Source organism: Erythrolamprus reginae, unplaced genomic scaffold (assembly GCF_031021105.1).
Source record: "Erythrolamprus reginae isolate rEryReg1 unplaced genomic scaffold, rEryReg1.hap1 scaffold_256, whole genome shotgun sequence".
NCBI lineage: Eukaryota > Metazoa > Chordata > Lepidosauria > Squamata > Dipsadidae > Erythrolamprus > Erythrolamprus reginae.
In genome coordinates this window covers 32,603-50,712 of record NW_027248623.1, presented here as the reverse complement: position 1 = coordinate 50,712, position 18,110 = coordinate 32,603, and the positions used below count along the sequence as shown (strand labels likewise).

Genomic DNA, 18,110 nt, shown 5'->3' with positions numbered 1-18,110 from the left:
TGTGGAGGCTCTCCAAGCTGCAACCAAAAAAGCTCAAAAGCAGAGAACAGCCCTGGAGTTCACTGGAGGCTGCCCTGCCATGATGCGATGTCAAGTTGGAAGTAAAAAAAAAAAATCAGGACTTTTAAAAAATGCTGCGGGATGTGGGACAAATTGTTAAAAATTGGGACTGTCCTGCCCAAAAGTGGGACATCTGGTCACCTTACCTAAAGGATCAGAGTAGAGGAATTAGAGGGCAAATATAATTTTAAAATTATGTGCTATTCTGGACACTGTCTCTCAAGTCTAGATTCCAATTTTGGAAATAAAAATGTCAAGGCTGTTCTGCATTCTCACCTATTACTTTGTCTTCTAGTTTCCATTACTGATTTTGTGATGGAAAACAATTTGTTGACAAAATTAAGAGAAAACATGAAACGTCTCCAAAAGGAGGTAAGAGAAAACATTTGTTCATACTCTGTCACAGTAAATGTGTGATGGAACATATAGAAATTTTAGGCAGGTAGCTAGGTAGCTAGGTAGGGATAGATAGATAGTATAGAGAGAGAGAGAGAGAGACAGACAGACAGACAGTCAATCAGACAGACAGATAGATAGAAAGAACAGTAGGTAGTTGGAGAATGCCGCTGGCGACTCACCGCTGGCGAGGGTTGCGGCGTGGGCCGGGGAAGGAGGCCGCCATGTTGGGGCGGAGCCTGCGGATCCCACGTCATCCCCGGGGGCCGCAGCGCAGCGTGTGGGTGCTCGGTCACCCAGTGAACCGGGCAGGAGGGAGGCAGCCCTATAAAAGGGGCTGCCTCGTGGCGCAGTGCCTCCTGCCCGCTGGCGCGGGACATCTCTTGCTCCCCCCCGATCTCGCCGCAGGACTGAACGGCGAGGGGGGACCAGCGCGCTTTTCTCCCCGTCGGGAGGACTGAGGTGGACGGTTTGTGAAGCCCCCGGGATCGATGGCGATCGCCGGGGGCGGCCCTGGTCTACGGGGGTGGGGGTGCGGCGGCGCCCAGCGCCCGTGCACGGGCCGTTCATGGCGACATCGCTTCTCCTTGTTCGTTGCCGGCAGCGCACAGGACGGCGCCGGCCGGAAAATTGCAGGATTCGCCGGCGGCTTGCTTGGGAAAGGGAGGAGGGGGTCAGATGGCTGCTGTGCCGGCGCCCCTCCTCCCCCCCCACCCCCATGGCATCGTGTAAATGGCGGCAGGGCGCGCAGGGCGTCGACGGCTTGCCGGCCGGGTTTGCCGGGCTGGTGTTCCGCCGGGTGGTTGCTTAGGGCTCTGAGGGCCCTGCCGGCTACGCGCCTGGAGCGTTTCAGTCAGGGAGGCTCGGGCGAGAACTGGGGAGTGGGCGACGGCTGTGGAGAGGCCGTTCGCCCTTCCTCCACGTGGTGGTTTTTTCCTTTTGGCCACAGAGTTCGGGGTCGGGACTCTGCGCGGCGGGGGGGGGTTTCTTGCCTCCCGGCGGCCCCTCCCCCATTAATACCAGCCAGGCTGACGCCGCGTGGGTGGGCCCGTTTCCCCTGGTGGTGGAGTGCTTTCCATGGTCGTTGCCCCTGGCCAGTTAAATGAGTACACAGCGTTTGCTGTGAGCCGCCCCGAGTCTTCGGAGAGGAGCGGCATACAAATCTATTAAATTATTCTGGTTGTGGTTGTTATTATTATTATTATTATTATTATTATTATCATTATTATTGCATAAATCAGTTCATATGGTAGTGAACGGTTGGGAGAATGGTTCCAGCTGTGGGCAGAAGTTGTTTGCTTCACGGAACCCCACAGGATTAATTGGTTGAGTCACGGCAGCCCGGATTGAGGGCGGGGGATTTATTAATTGGTCATAAAATTAACTGCTGGTTTGCCCCCCCCCTCCCATTTCGTGGCAAAGGGGTAATTTATCAACTATAATGCCAATAGTGAACTATTTATTCCCCGATCTCATTTTGCATATAGTTAATAGGGCAACCCAGTTATTAGATAAGAGGCATTTCATTCTTGACTGATTATTGAACAAGGAATTTTACACACACATAATTAAGGTAATAATTATTATTAATCCACTGGAATCAGGAGGAACTTACACTGGGGATATGGATGAACGCAGTGCTTGAGGGAACTAATTCCTCCCCCTTTTTAGGGAGCTTTAGCTGATTAAGTGGTGGGATTAATTGAACCACTGGGTTCAGTTTTATTTAATATACTATTAATTCATGTTATTTATTTTAGTCCTAGTGGTGAGTTTAGGGTTTACAAATGAGAGAACCAAGATATATATATATGGTCGGTGGCAGGGGGGCGACATGCAAAATTAATGAATGGTTATTATGATTGTTATTACTGTCATTATAAGGGATATAATTAATTTTAATTTATGATTTATGAGCTGGATACCAGTAATTTAGCTGGACACCAGCTTCACTATGCCCTTATTGCGAGGAGGGGGATTGCCCACAGGGTGGTTCCCACCTTTCCCCAGTTAGGGCAAGGCCTGGAACACACACATACACGTCCTGGCGGTAAGCAGGCGAGGCGCAGTCCCTCACCGTAACGGTTTACGTCTCTAGCAGATTTGAGGGTATCTGTGTGCACTGTCCGCTTGGGTGCCTTGTTTGTTGTCATTGTCATTGTTATTTATTATTTTATGGCTTTATTGTAGGAGTAGTTGATCCTTGGGACAATCGTTCAGCAGACATGGGCAGTGGATCGGCAGTGGCTGGATTTAGACATGCCTGGGATAAACATATCCATTGTATGATGGCATACGGGAAAGAGTGTGAGGGCAGACTGGATGACCATGGGGTCTTTTTCCTGCCATCGATCTTCCATGTTTCTCTCATTGGCCACTTTGGCCTGGGCACATGGTCCATAAGAGGTACCTGTTGACCTTGTTACATGGGGAGGTAGTAAAATTGGCAAGGGACGTTTGGGCGATGTGGGCAAATACTTCAGGACACTTTGAACCTGGGGTACGCTATGGCAGTTCCATTCGGGACAAGAACCATAAGGAAACAGACATTGGTAAGAGGGACATTCCAGCAGGGAAGCACTCCCGCCTTTTACAAGATGTTTTATGGGTTAAGGCACTAATACCGCCCCAGACGCTGGGGGGTAGGGATTTGTCACTATAGGCATGACTGTTGGTGGCTCCTCACTACTAATGTTTCTGAATTTTGCCACAGGTCTAAATGTCATTTTGTACTGGGGGCCATAACATTACGGGTGCAGTCGGTAAGCAGGCCTTTTTCTGTACCAACAAAACTGGGAGATACTATTAATATCATAACTACAGCCGGCAGATTCCCAGGTCATTACCAGGCCGAAGTTTGGAAATCCCCTAATCTCTGGTTAATTCTAGCGGAAGTACGCAATGGGGAACCAGATTGTGGGGGCAATAGCCGGGCTCTGTGTGAAAGGGGCTGCGGCCGACATTTTGTGAGCCGCCACGGGTCTAGGGACAAGGGGCGGCATGATAATTGCATAAATGAAGGAATGAATGAATTAGTCAGTTTATCGCAGCCACCTTTAGTGGTTCAGTGAAACGGTGTAGTCATTTCCTGGTATGGGGGGCTTGCACGAACGCTAAGTTTTCCGGTCATCTGAGTCGAACTCACGCTTCAGTTGACTTGACCTTAAGATGGGTTATTAAGCATGGTACTAATTGTTTCAGGGAAGAATAATTATGAAATGTTATTATCATCAGATTTATCGAAGTGGGGGTGTCAGGAGGTTAACATTAATACTATGGTTATAATGATTAAGTCAGGTTGGTCTAGCTAATTCATGCGCTTACGGTAAAGGAGGCATTTTCAGGGGCCTTTGCTTCTCTGCATAAATTTCTCGCTACTATTCTACTCCCTGGGGGATCGAGCAGGGCCACGGAGCTTATTGGCTCGTCTCCCAGACAATTTAAGGCTGAAGAAGAGTGTGGTGACTGCCTGAGAGGAATACAGGAACATGGGGCTGCGACGGTGGCACAGCTGGTTCTGCGGCAGGGTAGCGAGACAGCAACAGAAGGCCTGGTTTGTTAACAGGGAGTATGTGCGCATGGGCAGGTGGTTGGCAGCCACATGGCATGGGCGGGGGCACAGGGTACCCAGAATGGTGGGCGGCGCCTTCGATCAAGCAAAGGAGTGCAGGTGGGGACCGCACGGTTACACGCCCTTGTGTATGGGCAACAAGGGGGGGCTTAGCTCTCCTAACGAAAGACCCGGTGGCTAACTATTGTGGACGGGGGGAACGATCAAGGGATGGTCCAGGGAAGGGACACAGATGGGGGAGAATTAGTAAGCCGCTATACCTTACCCAGTTTCAGGGGCAGCGGCATTGGTGGAGACCCAGCTTCTCACCCAGCGAGGCAAGGCCGTTTCACTCGACAGCCAAAACTATGGCCTTTGGGACACGGGGGTATGCCAGGTGCTGTCCTGGTCGCACAGTAGTGGATCGGGTACGGTTCCCTGGGCCAGGAAATCGATGTTAAATTGGGGGCTGTGGCAACCGCATTGGTTGAGCTCGAAGTCTCCAGTAACGCAGATGGTGGACTGATCACCGGCCAGGCGTATCTAACAGGACAGAGGCCTGGGTGTGAGGGACCCAGCCCAGGTACAGCGAGGAAGCCAGGGAATGGTCCCTTTGTACCATAATACGGGCCTCCACTGAGCAAATAACAGTGGGGGCCGTTTTCGGGAGGATTGGCAGGTATCGGGTGGTATTCCCTCAGCAATACTGATTGCGGTTTTCAGCGAGTTCTCCGCAAAGTAGCGAATACGGTGGCGGATTGAAGTCAGTGGGTTTTCATGGCGTAGATTCGTGCACCTGAGTACAAGCGTTTTTGGGAGCGGGTGGCTAACACTGTCTTGTTATTCTTATCGTTTTTCTAGGTCCTGGCCCTGCTCCACTTTATTACGCGCAAAGTGCGACGGAGTTGCCCTTCCTTTGCCCACAGTAGCGAACGGCGGCCACTGCGTGGCATGTCGGCTGGATGTACAGCTGCAACATTGTCTTCAGGAATGTGGAGGTTGCTGAGTCACTGGGGCTTCAGTGGAAGGGGCTTGAGCTCGGAGGTCTCCATATGAGACGAGCCTCTCCCGTTGTGGAAGTTGGGAGCAGTGAGGGGCCGGACCCAGATTGTTTGGTGTGGCCCACTGGTGGCAACCGCCTGTTGCTGGTGAATTTGGAAAGGAGGACTGACACACGCCTGTTATACCATGTATTATCGGAGGTGTGGTGGTATGCCAAGAGCACAAGGTGGTGGAGGATGCCAGGTAGAGAGTCAACAGGGCAGCGAAGGAATGGGTACTCCAGACGGGGGGTGGAGTGATAGATCTCCCCAACATTCAGAGTATCACAGTTAGCTTTATTCAGAAGGGACGGGGTACATTTGACAGATGAGGGGAATGACAAATTCATAGCGGACCTGCAGAGGTGCCTGCACATTCATGTGCAGGGGGGGGAGCAGGGGGAATAAATTTATAATTTCACCCCCTGCTGTGGCCGAAAGGGGGCGGAAATGGGCGTAAGCAGCAACTGTGTGATCTCCTTTAGGGGCACCTCTACTGAGGTGAGGGGCGATCTCCTTCTCGGATTACAGGGCTCGACCGGCTTGGGTTCGGGGAGGGGGTCGCTCCTGTGGCTCGCTCCTGTGGCTCGCTGCCTGTGGCGTATCAGAGACCAGTGGCGAGCCATCCCACACGCCGTGGGGGCGTAGCATTGGGCAGGGGGCAGGTGTAATTTTACCTGACCCTGCACCCGGGCAAGGAGCTTTCGCCCTAGAGTTGCTCAGTTGAGTTTGTTGGAAAGTTAACTCCGCCCCCATTTGATTTATGCACCTTTGCAGGTCACGTGGTTTAATTGGCTAAATAGTTAATTTGAATTTTGTTTAATAAAAGTGACCCTATTTATACCCACACCTTTGTGTCCGACTGTTACTCCGCCTGCGCCGCAATGCCGCTGGCGACTCACCGCTGGCGAGGGTTGTGGCGTGGGCCGGGGAAGGAGGCCGCCATGTTGGGGCGGAGCCTGCGGACCCCACGTCATCCCCGGGGGCCGCAGCGCAGCGTGTGGGTGCTCGGTCACCCAGTGAACCGGGCAGGAGGGAGGCAGCCCTATAAAAGGGGCTGCCTCGTGGCGCAGTGCCTCCTGCCCGCTGGCGCGGGACACCCGCCCACCCTCCCTCTGTTACAGGGCGCATATGATGGGTCGCCCTCGGTGGGGCCGAGTAGGAATTTTTTGCAGTCACAAGGAATTGGCCGAATTGTGGCTGTTTTTTCGCCTACTCCACTCTGTGCGTGGGAGTGTGGTTAGGGGGTGGTCTCACCAACTAGCGCCCCCCCTCAAGGTCACTGGGGGGGGACGGCCGAAAGGGGGCGGAAATGGGCGTAAGCAGCAACTGTGTGATCTCCTTTAGGGGCACCTCTACTGAGGTGAGGGGCGATCTCCTTCTCGGATTACAGGGCTCGACCGGCTTGGGTTCGGGGAGGGGGTCGCTCCTGTGGCTCGCTGCCTGTGGCGTATCAGAGACCAGTGGCGAGCCATCCCACACGCCGTGGGGGCGTAGCATTGGGCAGGGGGCAGGTGTAATTTTACCTGACCCTGCACCCGGGCAAGGAGCTTTCGCCCTAGAGTTGCTCAGTTGAGTTTGTTGGAAAGTTAACTCCGCCCCCATTTGATTTATGCACCTTTGCAGGTCACGTGGTTTAATTGGCTAAATAGTTAATTTGAATTTTGTTTAATAAAAGTGACCCTATTTATACCCACACCTTTGTGTCCGACTGTTACTCCGCCTGCGCCGCAAACACAGATAGACAGACAGAATATGAATTGTGATTTCTGTTTATCCTCAGTTGACCGTTTAGGTTTTTGTTTTGACCTTTGAAATACATAGTTAGCTTGCATTAGCAACCCAAGAAAGCCAGTTTGGTATCGTGGTTAAGGCATCACTCTGCGCACCCAGAGACCGACATTCCTTGCCCCACTTTAGGCACAAAGCCAAGTGGGTGACCCTGACCCAGTCACCTTTTCTTCCCCTAGAAAGGAGGCAACACCAAACCACTTCTGAAAAATCTTGTTAGGAAAACAGCAGGAACTCATCCAACCGAGAAGAAACTGGACTTTCCTTTTTGTTTGTTTGGGGTTTTTTTGAAAAATTTTAGACCGTAATCCAAGAAGTTTCTTCAGTTTTGGAAGAATAGTAAAATGTTATTTTTTTCAGTAGTGTGAATTTCCAGGCATGTGTCAAAGATTAGATGGCAGAGATATAGTTGGTACCCCAGATTTGAAGAGGAAACAATGTTTAATATCATTTAGAATTGTTGATAGAAAAATTAGTGTCTTTAATCACTGTCAGTTTGCTTTTAAAAAATAGGGTATTTTGCATCCGGAAGAAGAAAGTTCGAGACTTCCTCTTCTGGCACAAAGACATGCTGAGGTATATAATGTGTAGCTCACCTTAGAATATAATTATCAGAAAAATGAAAATAAATGATTTTTTCACAATTGGTAATGGTTAATAATGCATGTGCAGCATATTTTATGTAGTATATATGTTCGCTGTATATTTCTATTGCATATATGAAATCCATACACACATCTATACAGACTAGTTTATTTGTAATTTCTGTAAAAGAATGGCAATTATCAGAGCTGATGCTAATTCTTGGTCGGTTCCTTCTTTGCTACATTAGCTAGTTTCTTTGGCCACATATAAAACCAATAGTAGTGAAATAAAATTTAGATGATTCACAATTGTTTTGAACCACTGTGTTTTACATTTCCTAAAGAAATTAACTAAGACTACTTTTTTTTGTAGCCCAGCATAAAGTTGCGTTCCCATCAGGTAAGCAATCTAGTACATAAGGAACCTGTTGAGTGTGCATGACCGAGACATAGTTCATATCATAAAAAGAGGGGGGAAAGCCCAGTGTGACTGATTGGGTAGTGAGGGGTAGCAAGTGGGCTGCTACGGAAATATATTCCTGACTTATGATCTATTTTGGCTTCTCTAGATTGTTCAGACAAAAGCGGAAAGAGCAGATGCTGATTTGAAGAGATTGAGGGAGCAGAGTTATATGTAAGTCTTCACATAGTTCATCAAATCTTTGCACAATCCTATTAAGTTCACCCTGTCTGTATGACATTCATAATTTCCTAAGGTATTTTTAATGTATATTTAATAAAAATTGAATAAAAAGGTTGATAATTCAAGTTAAAAAAAACCCTGGGGGCTAATTTCTCTCTGGTCTTCATCATTTGCAGGCAGACAATGGAAATTTCTAAACTCCTGAATGAAAAACAAGAAGAAGAAAAAAAATTAAACGAACTTGTAAAGGAAAATAAGCAACTTTGCAAAGAAGAAAAAAGAAATTTCTGAAGAGTTTGAAGAAAAGTTGAGGAGGTGAGAAAAATTTTGATAGCAACCCTGACTTTCTCGTCGTTTCTTCAATATTTCAATTAGTTTTTATTTTAAACAAATTTTACAATTTGAATAAAAAAAACTAAGGGGGCTAACTTCACTCTGCTCTTGATATTTTACAGGAAAATTAGTTCAGATAAACAAGAGGAGATTGAAAAAATTACAAAACAAAATGAAAGTCTCAGCTCAAAAATTTAAAAATATGCCATCAAGAAAGTAGAGCTCCTCCATGAAAATAATGAATTAAAAGAAGAACTGTATAGGTGAGAAATTTTTATTTTATTTATTTTATTTATTGGATTTATATGCCGGCCTTCTCCAAGGACTCGAGGTGGCTTAGAACATATAAAAACAAATACAATACAAATACAATAGCAAATCCAATTAAATTAAAACTATAGAGACAATCTAAAACCCCAATTATGTTAAAAATCAGTCATACCCATTCAAACAACAGCCATACAAACATTTGGTCGGCCAGGGGGACTGAGATCTAACTGCCCCAAGCCTGGTGGCATAAATGAAGTGGGGGGGGGCAGAGCGAATCTCCAGGGGGAGCTGATTCAGAAGCCCCCACAGAAAAGGCTCTTCACCTACGCACCACCAAACGACATTGTCTAGTTGATGGGACCTGGAGAAGGCCAACTCTGTGGGACCTCACCAATTGCTGGGATTGATGCGGCAGAAGGTGGTCCCACAAGTACCGCCAAGTACCGATGCCATGTATGGCTTTATAGGTCATTACCAACACTTTGAATTGTGTCCAGAAACCAATCACCAACCAATGCAATCCACGTAGTGTTGGAGAAAGAGGGGCATGTCTAGGAATGCCCATGACCATTTGCACGGCCACATTTTGCACAATTTTAATTTTCCAAACACTCTTCAAAGGTAGCCCCATGTAGAGAGCATTGCAGTAGTTGAATCTCAAGGTGATAAAGGCATGAGCGACTGTGAGCATGAGCGACTGTGACTGTGCCACAGCTTAAAGATGATGGTTCCTTCCCCCCCAGAGTAATGGACCAGCAGATGGAAGTGTTCTCTGAAAGCCCCCAGGGTCCATCGCACCTGGGAAGGAATCACCTAATCAGTTCCATCTCCCTGCGGAGGAGGATTGAAGCCTTTAAATCAAGCCGTAGGAGAAAATGATCTGACTATGACAAAGGCAACATATTTAAGACCCTTAATTTCAGATCATTGCTCAACTGCTCTGTGGGGAATACCATGTCAGGAGCATGTCCCCCTCATGAGTTGCACCCTAAATTACTTCGGTCAGGTCCATGGTTGCCATGGTGGCCATAAACTCCTGCACCAATCCAGAGGATTCTCTGAGCAACAGGTTAATGTCCACCAAGACAATAAGCTTGGGGAACTCCACTGCCAAGCCCAGCTACCTCCTCGAGTAGCGCAGGTAGGGCTGTTGACACGCAGCTGGGAGGCAGGTACATGAGCAACAAGCCCACCTGAACCCCTAGGTCCAACTTCACAAAGAGGGACTCACAACCCGTAATCTCAGGAGCAGCGAGCCTGCATAGGCTGAAGGTCTTTTTCGCTATAATAGCCACTCATCCCACCTTCCCTGGGGTCGTGGCTGGTGCCACACCTGCAACCCAGCTGGGCACATTTCAGAGAGAGGGACTCCTCCTTCTGGGCCCAGCCAGATCTCAGTAACACATGTCAGGTCAGCCTCCTCATCTAGGAGTAAATCCTGGATGAGGGGAGCTTTATTTACAACTGACCTGGCATTGAATATCAACAGCCTGAGCCTAAGGTCCGAGATTCGCTTGTCGCCAGTACCCCGAGCTAAGCTCATGGGGCCGGAACAAGGGATCGCTTTCAAGCAGCGAGCTCTTGTTCCCCGAGAGCAGCCTACCCCATGTCTCCCAACATATCTGCCTCTCCCCAGCAAAACCGGGATATTTCGGCCCTGTGCCACCCTAGATATGGGCTCCTCCACTCCTCCCGCCTCTATATTGCAAGAGGGCTAATATCTCTCTGGTCCTTATATTTTACAGGAAAACGGCAGTAATGGAAGAAATTACAATAGAAAAAGTACAAATGAAAATTGAAATGGAAAAAATCACATTCCAAAAAATGGATACAATTGATAAAAATGAGGAGCTCTGCCGAGAACATTACAAATTGCAGTGGAGGTGAGAAATTTTTAGATAGCCACCAGAAACTACAGAGGAAAGGCTTGTAAGTCTTCACATAGTTCATCAAATCTTTGCACAATCCTATTAAGTTCACCCTGTCTGTATGACATTCATAATTTCATAAGGTATTTTTAATGTGTATTTAATAAAAATTGAATAAAAAGGTTGATAATTCAAGTTAAAAAAAACCCTGGGGCTAATTTCTCTCTGGTCTTCATTATTTGCAGGAAGACAATGGAAATTTCAAAACTCCTGAATGAAAAACAAGAATTAGAAATAAAAATTAACGAACTTGTAAAGGAAAATAAGCAACTTTGCAAAGAAAAAAATGAAATTTCTGAGAAGATTGAAGAACAGTTGAGGAGGTGTTTTTGTATGCGTCGAGGAATGTAGACGCTACGCTGAACGCTCCTCAAATGAAAAAAATAAACATTGGATTTTAAACCCCATTGAACCTCTTGGAGTCTCAAATAAACTGGACTAAGTAAAAAGCTAAAACTTTGGAACCTGGAAATACCTTGGGCTTATCGGGGGAGAGCAGAAACAACGGGAAAACAGCCTGCTTTCCATTCGGAACTGTGAGTAAACAATAAGTTAATTGGGGGAGGGAAATGGCGGAGGCAGTTGGGGCAGAACTGACAGAGAGAATGGACGCTTTGATTAAAACTTTTGTTATGGTCGGTCAGCAGCTAAAAGAAATGCAAGATGTGGTGGCTAAGACTGAGACCGAGCTGCAAAAAGTGAAAATAGAACAGCAAGAAGTGAAAATAGAACAGCAAGCCCAGGGTATTAGGGTTTTAAAGATAGAAGAAGGAAGGGAACAGGACCGCCAACGTATAAATATGCTGGAAGACAGATTAAGAAGAGCAAAGTTACGTCTGAGAGGATTTAAAGCAGATTTTGCCGATGGCAGAAATATGATCCAAAATATTCAGCAATGGTTTAAGGAGTATAAGATTGAAATTCAGGATCATCAAATAGAACGTGCACATTGGGTTTTCGGAGCGCGAAGAGACGGGAATCAACGAGACATCGTAATTAAATTCCTCTCAGAAAAAGCAGCTGAAACAGTCTACAAAGAGTTAAGGAAAATTACTAACCTTACTTTTAAAGGAGCCTCGATCCGGGTTTTGAAGGATTTGTCGGTGCAAATTTTGCAAGCTAGGAGCCAGATTTTCTAATGACATTAATTAAAATGATGCATTTTGGAGATAAATTTAATAATTTTATAGAAACTATATATTCAGGCCAACAGCTAATATAATAATAAATGGAGATAAGACAGATATAATTAATATTGAAAAAGGAGTTAGACAAGGTTGTCCAATCTCTCCGCTACTATATATTTTGTACATTGAAATCTTATTGAACTTTGTGACAACAAATCCAGATATTAGAGGTTTGAAAATTAAGCAGCAACACAAGCCTTTGCCGATGACCTAGTCTATATCATACCATTAAATTCGGGATTGGAATTGTTAAGGCTGGGATCGACAAACCCAGGCGCCTGGTCGACAGTGGCGCCTAGAAAATGTTGTCTGGCGCCTAGAAAATGTTGCCTGGTGCTTGAGGAGTTGAGAAGAAAAAATATTACTCTCAATCCAATCCCACCTCCTGCACGGAGTCATCCAATTGGAGGAAGCAGGGACAGTATCGCTCAGGCCGCCTTCCCCACTTTGCTCCGCCCCCCTTATGCTCCGGGACTGGACAGGGAGAGTTGGGTTACGGGGGAAGGATCGCTGTGGCCGGGGGCCCGTTCTCATCTCCCGCTACCTGTGTAAGTACATACAAAGGCCGTGCTCCCCGGGGAGACGCCGTGTGTGAGGGGGTCTATATGTACATACAGTGTGTGCCCCACCATCCCCCCTCCCCGGCCGCGTTCAATGAGGCCGCAGTACTGTTTTGGGGGGATCTACTGCACGGATTTTCCTAGGACTAGCGTGTTAGTGATGCATAGCGCATTACTAACACGCTACTGCACCCACTTTAACATGATTTTTGCAGGTGACAGGTTCCCTTTAAGCACTGTGTGGAACGGTCATGCGCGCCTAGCGCGCATGACCGCAGCTGTTCCCTGCCCCCTGCACTGACGTCATCTTTCCAGAGCAGATAAGCGCCGGAAAGATTGCGACCGCAGCCTCTGCACCCTACTGCGCATGCGCGGCTTCTGTGAGCGCGCATCGCAGGCAGTTCATTCATTCACCTCCCGGAGCTGAACCAGGACGTGCAGGGAATCTTGCAAGACGTCGCTGGACATCGCAGCTCACCGCTGAGTAGGTGAGTATGTTGTTTCATTGATTTAGAAAAGTGTTGTTCCTACAAAAAAGGATTTGAAACTTCTTATGGTTAGAAAATAAAATAGATGGATAATAAGGCAGATTGATTTTTAATCTTCTCTAGAAGTGCTGAGAGACCCTATCCTGCTGGACCACCACTGAATGGAGTTTCCTACATTGCTAAATCTTTTTGTAAGTAGGGTATAGCAGTATATACACAGTATATGCTGTAATTATATGGTTACTATATGGCAGTATATTCACAGTGTATCCCATTACCAGTACTATATGGCGGACTGCGGAGTGCTGCTGGAAGAACAAAGTCGGGTACCGCCAGGAGAACGAAGCCGGAGTACTGCCTCGTCCACTCGGACAAAGAAGGGTAAAGAGTTCATGTGTAAGTTATAATTGGCATAGCAGAGCAAAGTGCACTTTTTTTTTTCTTTTCTGGGTTCAGGAAAAAAATGAAGCGCAGAGCAACAGAGAGAATACCAGAAAATGAAAAGCAACTGAAAATGACACAGTTCTTTACAAAGACCTCTCTTGAAAGCGCAGTGCAACAGGTAGAAAGTGCCGGGCAACAGGTAACTGAAGAAACAAGAGAAGACCCACCAGCAGAGGAGTCCCCATCAACAAGCCGTTGTCAAACTGCTGGACCCAGGAGATTTAGGCAAGAGTGGTGTAAAGAACTCGCATGGCTTAAATTTGACCATACAACTGGTATAGCTATATGCGAGATTTGTGCTTCCTTCCCTGGCATTGCTGATCAAGCATCTAGGATCGTAAAAGGATTTTCAGGACCCTTTAAACTTGAAACCTTCAAAAAGCACGCAAAGTCTCTCCAGCATCTAAATTGTGTGGAGGCTACACATGCAGCGTTGGCTCCAGAAGCTACTCCATTGGCTGCTTGTATAAGGAAAATGGATGAAGACATGTTTAAACATATGACCATTCTATTTAATGTGGCCTATTATATTGCCAAAAACAACAGACCTTTCACAGATTTTGAAGGGTTGCTAGAGTTGACGGAGAAATTAGGGAGTGCTGTGCGACAGGAATATGCAAACGATAAAAGATGCAAAGAATTAATTTCCCATATTGCAGAAATAATCAGGAAAAACCTAATCAGTGAGCTCAAAGAGGCAAAATATGTCAGCTTGATGCTAGATGGCTCAACTGACAAAGCAGGGGTTGAACAACTGATTCTGTATGTCAGGTACATCAAGGACAACAGGGTCAAAGAAGTATTTCTTTCTGTTTCTCCTCTTGAAATGGCTACTGCAGATGGATATTTAGAAGCGCTCACAGAAGAACTTAGAACACTTGGTCTTGTAGGCTGGCTTTCTTCAAGTCACTTGATTGCCATTGGTACAGATGGTGCTGCCAGCATGATTGGGACCGAAAATGGCTTGGTGCAGAAAATACGCCAAAACATCAGTCATTTAATTGGCATTCACTGTGTTGCACACCGATTGAACTTAAGTGTATTAAGTTCAGTAAAACAAGCTAAATTAATTGATGACCTTGACTCTATTTTAAAGAAACTCTACCAATTTTATCAATACTCACCTAAGAGAATGCGACAGCTGAAGCAAGTAGCAGAAAACCTGCAGCTTACAATTCTGAAATTCCAATACTTGCATAATGTCAGATGGGTAGCAAGCAAAGTCGGTGCTCTGTCTGCACTTGTCAAAGACTGGAAATGCGTGACAATCCACCTAGAAAGTGTGGCTGCGGAAAAAGACAGTGCCTCTGCAGCTGCCCATGGTTTACTGAGAAAGCTCACAGATTTTAAATTTGTTCACATGCTCCATTTTCTACTGGACTATCTGGAAATTCTTAAAAACTTGTCACTTATATTTCAAAGGGAAGAGCTTTTTTTAAGCACAATTGAGTTGCATGTGAAAAGCACAATTTCAACAATCAATTCACTTAGAGATGCACCAAAACAACATGAGGCCAGATTTGTCTCAGGAACATCTCTTCAAGGACTGTTTCAAAATGTACAGCTACATGGACTGAGCAACACTGTAGCTGCATCAATTCAGCAGGAAAAAGCTAATTTAATTAATCATGCAGTTAAATACTTGACAGTGCGATTTCTAAGTGATATAAATATTGAAAGATCCACCGCAGTGTTTGACACCTTTGCCTGGCCAGCAGGAACAACATTGCAAGACTACGGTGTGGTTGAGATTACTGCATTGGCTCATCATTTTCGTAAACAGCTATCTCCACCTGAAAGTGATGACCAATGCATTCACTCACTCCTCAATGAGTGGTATGAGTTTAAGGTCCTTGGAAAAGGAAAGAAACTGTGTGAGCTTCTGGATTTGGCACTCTCCAACACCGAGAGATTTCCAGTTCTGGGAAACCTGTTGTCGATTGTAGCGGTGCTCCCTGTCTCAACCTCATGTTGTGAAAGAGGATTTAGTTTGATGAACATGGTCAAAAATAAATTCAGATCAAGGATGCAAGAAGAAAGTTTAAGTGACTTGTTTATGATCACCATGAATGGGCCATCTGTGAAGGCGTTTGATCCTGCCAAGGCTGTGGACCACTGGTACTTCAGCTCTAAAATCACAAGGCATGTTCATGGCCACAAAACGCAAAGTGAAAAACACTAGAATGTTGCCTAAAATCTAAAATATCAAAATATAATATTTATTATCTTTAAAAGTAAAATGTTGTTTATAACGTTTGTAATGTTTTTTTTTGTTAAATTAAAAACCAAGTTTGCTTAAAAAAAATTCTGGCTCCTAAATTTTTTGGCTGGCTCCTAGATTCTGAACAACTTTGTCGACCCCTGTGTTAAGGGAAATGGAAAAATTTGGAAAAGTAGCGAGGCTCAAAATCAACAAGGATAAAACAAAGATGTTAACTAAAAACTTGTCCAAGAAACATATAGAGGAATTAGAGGAAAGAATAGAAATTAAATCAGTTTAAAAAGTTAAGTATCTGGGGATTTGGCTTACAGCCAAATGTACTTCGATAAAAAAAGACAACTACCCAAAATTTTTAAAGGATATCCAGAAAGATTTAACGAAATGTTCTAAATTACAAATATCTCTGTTAGGGATCTCAGTAATTAAGATGAATGTACTTCCAAAGGTACTTTACCTATCTTCCTTGATGACTTCAACCCACCTCACATTTCCCAGGGAAAAAAAACAAGGAATATAAAATCTTACTGGAGAAGATTTGTCCAATGTCAGCTAAGTTATGGCATGCGCTGCACTCTTTTGGACTACTTTCAACGGACCTTCACTTTTGATCATTTTGTTTGCTTGGAAGCAAATCAGCTGTATGTATAAATTGATACAGAGAAACATGTGTATCTGGCATTGAAAAGCCAAATTGAAAGCTGGACATTTTGAAGGTGAAAAGGAATCAACCAAAATCAGGATTGCTTCCCTGACTGCAACATTGCTAGCATAACAGTACAGCCTTTGTGGAAGGGAAGTGCTGCCTTATGAGGAGAGTTCTCAGACTTCCATGGCCATCTCACAGTTATAAGCCGTGGTCTGGTCTTGCCATGACCCTGGAATTTGGGTGCCAAACTTTAATTAAAAAGTTGAAATTGGATTTCAACTGGATTTCAATTGAAGGGCCATGAAATTGCCCTTTCAGCTCTGAGCTTTGCAGTTGAAATCCAATTTCAACTTTTTAATTAAAGTTTGGCAGCCAAATTCCAGGGTCATGGCAAGACCAGACCACGGCTTATCCAGGGCCACAGAATATCTCTGATGCTTGAACTGGAGTTCCCAGCAACTATAGAATGATCTTTGGACTTGATATTTCCTCCATTTAATTTGCCTCCTACAGGTACTTAATAAAGCTTGAAATCTCCTTATGAACTGGTGTGTTTGTTTGGTTTTGATTCTCAAAAAGCCATTTATTTGGCAGCTGGCCATTGCCTGACACTTGCACACACATACACACACACATACACACACACACACACCACAGAAACATATCAGATTTATTTACTTTGAATAACAAGGTAAATTTACAAGTCTTCAGAGAGGGGTGGCATACAAATCTAATAAATAATAATAATAATAATAATAATAGTAGTAGTAATAATAATAATAATAATAATAATAATAATAATAATAATAATAATATTATTACAAACAAACCAAGGAGCCACCCACACACATTTATTGTTCAGAAGCAATTGTGCCAAGAGAACAAGATCACTGGTAAACCAGGCTGTCACCAGAAATCCATTGTATCCGTAAGGTACCTGGGATGGACCACCAAAATGGATCTGGCCTTGCATAGGCAGTCCAAAGCAGGCTGCAGCACTACCAAACCATCAAGCCACACCGTGCCAAGGATAGGAAGCTTTGCTTGCTTTCCTACGCAGTAACCTCCCCGGCTGAGCAAAGATGCTGGAGAGGAGCACAAGCCCCTTGCCACTTTGTCTGAAAGGGAAGAAGCCAGGCTCTGCTCACCCCTCCTGAAATGGAGCACAACATCTCCATGCCAGGAGAAGCCTTCCTCCCAAGTCATTTTTCTAGAAAGCAGAATTCTGGGCTGGCTCCTGGTTCTACAGCCATGACAGCTAGTATTTGGGCACCAGCAAAGAAAGCCTTCCGTTCCTTTCATTCTAGGTTAAGCTGAAAGAAAAGAGCCCACAAGGGACCACATAATGCTATACTACACCTGCCAAATGACCTCACCTAATGGTCTCATCTACTTTTAGTATTAAAAGGAGCAGGAGCAAACCCTGATCACTCAGACCATGCTATTCATGTGTTCACACAGTGCTTGGAAGCTTTGAATTTTGGATGAGGAGAATTTTGTGGGCGTGGCTTAATTTGTAGAAGTTGCTTGTCGGTCATATAACTGGGTGGGAGCGGCTTTGTGGTCATGTGACTGAGGTGGGGTGGTTTGGTGATTATTTGACAGGGTGGTCATGTGACTGGGTCGGGGTGGCCACCTTGACATCACTAACATCAAGGGTTAGTTAGGGTTAGGGTGTCTGACCTCTCCTCGCCTCAATGAGATACAATTTCCCTATTTACTATTACTCAGCATACAAACTATGTTATTTAATCCTATGTATATATGCCATATGTAGACTTGCATATTACATACAGGCACACAAAAATATACATTATCTACTATGTGTACTGTATGTGCATGTACACGCGCGAGCACACACACAAACACACCTCTTCTGAAACTATACATATTCAATCTCACTTATTGCGTTTGGAAAAAACATACCCAGAGTTCACGCTCTGCCACACATTTAACTCTGACTTCTGTA

The 18,110-nt window shown here is 45.4% G+C and overlaps 1 protein-coding gene across 1 annotated transcript; it reads left to right on the top strand.

The window, feature by feature from the left end:
• The first annotated feature begins 12,085 nt into the window (after window positions 1–12,085).
• On the top strand, window positions 12,086–17,204 carry LOC139156057 (zinc finger protein 862-like). The gene is made up of 4 exons (XM_070731400.1): window positions 12,086–12,830; window positions 12,954–13,021; window positions 13,287–15,338; window positions 17,075–17,204. The coding sequence occupies exons 3-4, from the start codon at window positions 13,294–13,296 to the stop codon at window positions 17,202–17,204; spliced, it is 2,175 nt and encodes a 724-aa protein (XP_070587501.1). The 5' UTR covers window positions 12,086–12,830; window positions 12,954–13,021; window positions 13,287–13,293.
• Window positions 17,205–18,110: the final 906 nt, after the last annotated feature.